The following is a 2,997-nucleotide window of genomic DNA, read 5'->3' on the forward strand; positions in this document are numbered from 1 at the left end:
GCAATAAGTACTAACGAGATGATACTCTATCGAAATATTTAGAGACAGTGTCCTTGCGCAGTGCAGTTGTTTTTGATTTTGGGACATTTTAAATAGCATTATATTGATTATGTTGAAATCTTTCCATTGTAAATGTTCAAAAATCGCTATAACTGCAACACTGCAATTTACTTTCATTTACACGTAGTTGACATTTGGACAATGGTTGAAATCTTTATTTTACAATGAGATGGTAGTTTTCCGCTAATAGTGTAGTATATTGCCCCGGCTTCAATAAAATGACAAGATAATATTTACATATCTGCATGGGAACTTCTGATAAGGTTCTGGGTTTTGTACATGTATTAAATGCTAGTCCAGTTTGTTAGTGACGGCATATGGATTCATACATTCCACGCAAAAACTGTGTTCACTTGCTCAGTTGTTATCAATAACTGTAAATTATGAAATCTAAGTAATATCAATATAATTAAATAATGCATGGGCCATCTCTCTCAGTAGTTGTATTTTCCAACTTAGAACTTTAACTCCCAATTAAATTGGGAAATTATTATGTTTTCATATATCACTATTGTACATGTATGTATATAAGGAAAATTTCGCTCTTGATTTATTTTTGTCAATTTCGCCATTATCGTGTATGCGTTTCTTTAAAACTGAGTCAATATAACTTAATTTGAGGCGTGGACACAATTTGAACTGAATTTTTTCAAATTTCATTCCACACATTTTGATGTTTACAATACTTAACTACGGTATTTCTAATGGTCAGCAAAAATTTGAAGGTCAATGGTTGGATTCAGCACTCCCAATTCTTTCTTATGTAAACAATGCTCGTGTCATGTTTAAAACAAAATGAGATGTGACAAACACTAGAAACTGTTTATGTAATTGTGTTTAGAAACATCTGCTTTAAACGAAACGTTTTTAAGTATATTTAATCTATGTAATCAAAAAAGGATTTTTGTGCGAACTCTTATTGTCACCATGACGTGGTTCAGATGTCACGCTTTGAACAAAATTGAATCTTTATATATAAGGAAGTATTCATACGAGTTGATTTGGAGGTAGATTTTTTATATACTACAGCTTATTTCTGAATTATCTACTGTTGGAAGGGGACATGTTCCCTCATTGCATCAACTTTAAAATCGCCTTTACCAAAGGAAGCATTGTGATTAATTTGCTTGTCGTGTTTCACGATAAGATTGTTCGTTGTACATTGAGTAAAGTTCCCACTCATATAGAGACATCACCATTGCCGGTGAAGGGCTACAAAATTTAGGTCTATGCTCGGCGCTTACGTCCTTTGAGCAGGGAGGGTCTTTTATAGTGCCACATCTGCTGTGACACGGGACCTCGGCGTTTTGCTATCTCATCCGAAGGGCCGCCCCCATTTAGGAGCTTTTTACGAAGAGCAAAGGGTACCGAGGACCTATTCTAACCCGGATCCCCATGGAAACACGGTAAGATGACAAGAATATGAAAATGTTTACGCCCGACAAAATTTGATTAGTAAATTATCACTTGAACCATCGTCTCGGATAAGTTAAATATGCTTTACTATGATCACTTTTGATATTTGTCATCGCCACATTTTTGTACTCCAAGTTTTGGTAATGAGTTTGTAAAAAGTGACAAAACAATAATTCTTCTAAGAAAAACGAATGGATAGACACTAAATGAACATATATTTACTGAACATATCAATCAGCCTGTACAAGAAAACCAGAGATGTGACTGTGGCGGGCGTTGTCACTGGCTCGACTACCGGCAAGAACGTTCACTCCCCACAAACTTCCAACCTCGAACCAAACTCTATCAGCTTTCTCCAGCTGGAGTACAACAGAACCAGCATGGTTGATCCATTCCTGGTGATTGTGGTCGAAGTACACGTACATCTCATTAATACCATTTTTCTTCAGAAATATGTGAAGGCCGTGGTCTTGGGTTTCTGGTGGGGATGTACCGGAAAAGGCAAAGTTATAAGTTCCGGAAACAGGTGCGACAAAGATCCCGTGAAGCGGATCGTAAGCATTTCCTACGTTCGTTCTTATACCAGAGAAGGCTAACGTGGTTCCTGTTGTCAGATTGGTGAGGTCATTTGTCAGGTAAGCGAAAAAGGCGATGCTGACATCTTTAGCGCTTAGTAGGGCTGCATATTGAAAATAATATTATCAAATATCCTTCAATTTGACACTATTATCAGATTAATTTTGTAAACATGTACATGTACTTACACATCTGATTCTTTAAGTCACTGACGTCATTTTGCAGACGAATGATATCTGTCATCAGCGTCTGTACCTGTTCAGCAAGGGCATTCTCAGAGCTGGGAGGTTCGGGATTGTTCAATAAATAACAGTCAACAGTGACGAGCAATAGTAAATGTAGCAACATAACGCGCGATTTCTCAGGCGTAGAATCAATTGGATCGAATTCTTATCTCTTTCTAGTACACAAGGCCTGCCTTGGTCATATAAGTGACTTCTTTACCCTATTTTCTAAATTGGTTATCAGTGTAGGTCTTCGCATTTCGTAAAGAACAATGTACTTGTACACCTATATGTGGTGCCTTTTTAGTTTTAATGGGGATAAAAGTTTGTTGGTTTTGTCATAAAACAAAATTTATCAATGAAAAGTAATAACGAACTGTGATCAATCTCAAAACTCCTATAAAGAATACAAAATTAAGAGTAGAGCAAACACTGACCCCTGTACATACCAGAGGTGGGATCGTGTACTTAGGAGGAGTAAGTATACCCTGTCGACCAGACACACCTGCCGTGAGCCCTATAATCTGAGCAGGTAAACGGGGTAATCCGTAGTCTCAGTCAGTATGCAAAGAACGGCCTCAGTTGATTTGAAACATGTCAGACAGCATTGACAGGTTGTATGGGTAAATATCGATTTGCTGTGTCATGATATTTGTCTCCATTCTTTCCTCTCCAATTAAAATTGTATTCCATTGATCAATTGATTTCGTAGTCTTGCTCA

The 2,997-nt window shown here is 37.2% G+C and overlaps 1 protein-coding gene across 1 annotated transcript; it reads right to left on the reverse strand.

The window, feature by feature from the left end:
- Positions 1-1,679: 1,679 nt before the first annotated feature.
- On the reverse strand, positions 1,680-2,493 carry LOC125683625 (complement C1q tumor necrosis factor-related protein 3-like). The gene is made up of 2 exons (XM_048924984.2): positions 2,241-2,493; positions 1,680-2,155 (listed from the first exon to the last, which is right to left on the reverse strand). The coding sequence occupies exons 1-2, from the start codon at positions 2,398-2,400 to the stop codon at positions 1,707-1,709; spliced, it is 609 nt and encodes a 202-aa protein (XP_048780941.1). The 5' UTR covers positions 2,401-2,493; the 3' UTR covers positions 1,680-1,706.
- Between the last annotated feature and the right edge of the window lie 504 nt (positions 2,494-2,997).

Source organism: Ostrea edulis, chromosome 6 (assembly GCF_947568905.1).
Source record: "Ostrea edulis chromosome 6, xbOstEdul1.1, whole genome shotgun sequence".
Lineage (NCBI taxonomy): Eukaryota > Metazoa > Mollusca > Bivalvia > Ostreida > Ostreidae > Ostrea > Ostrea edulis.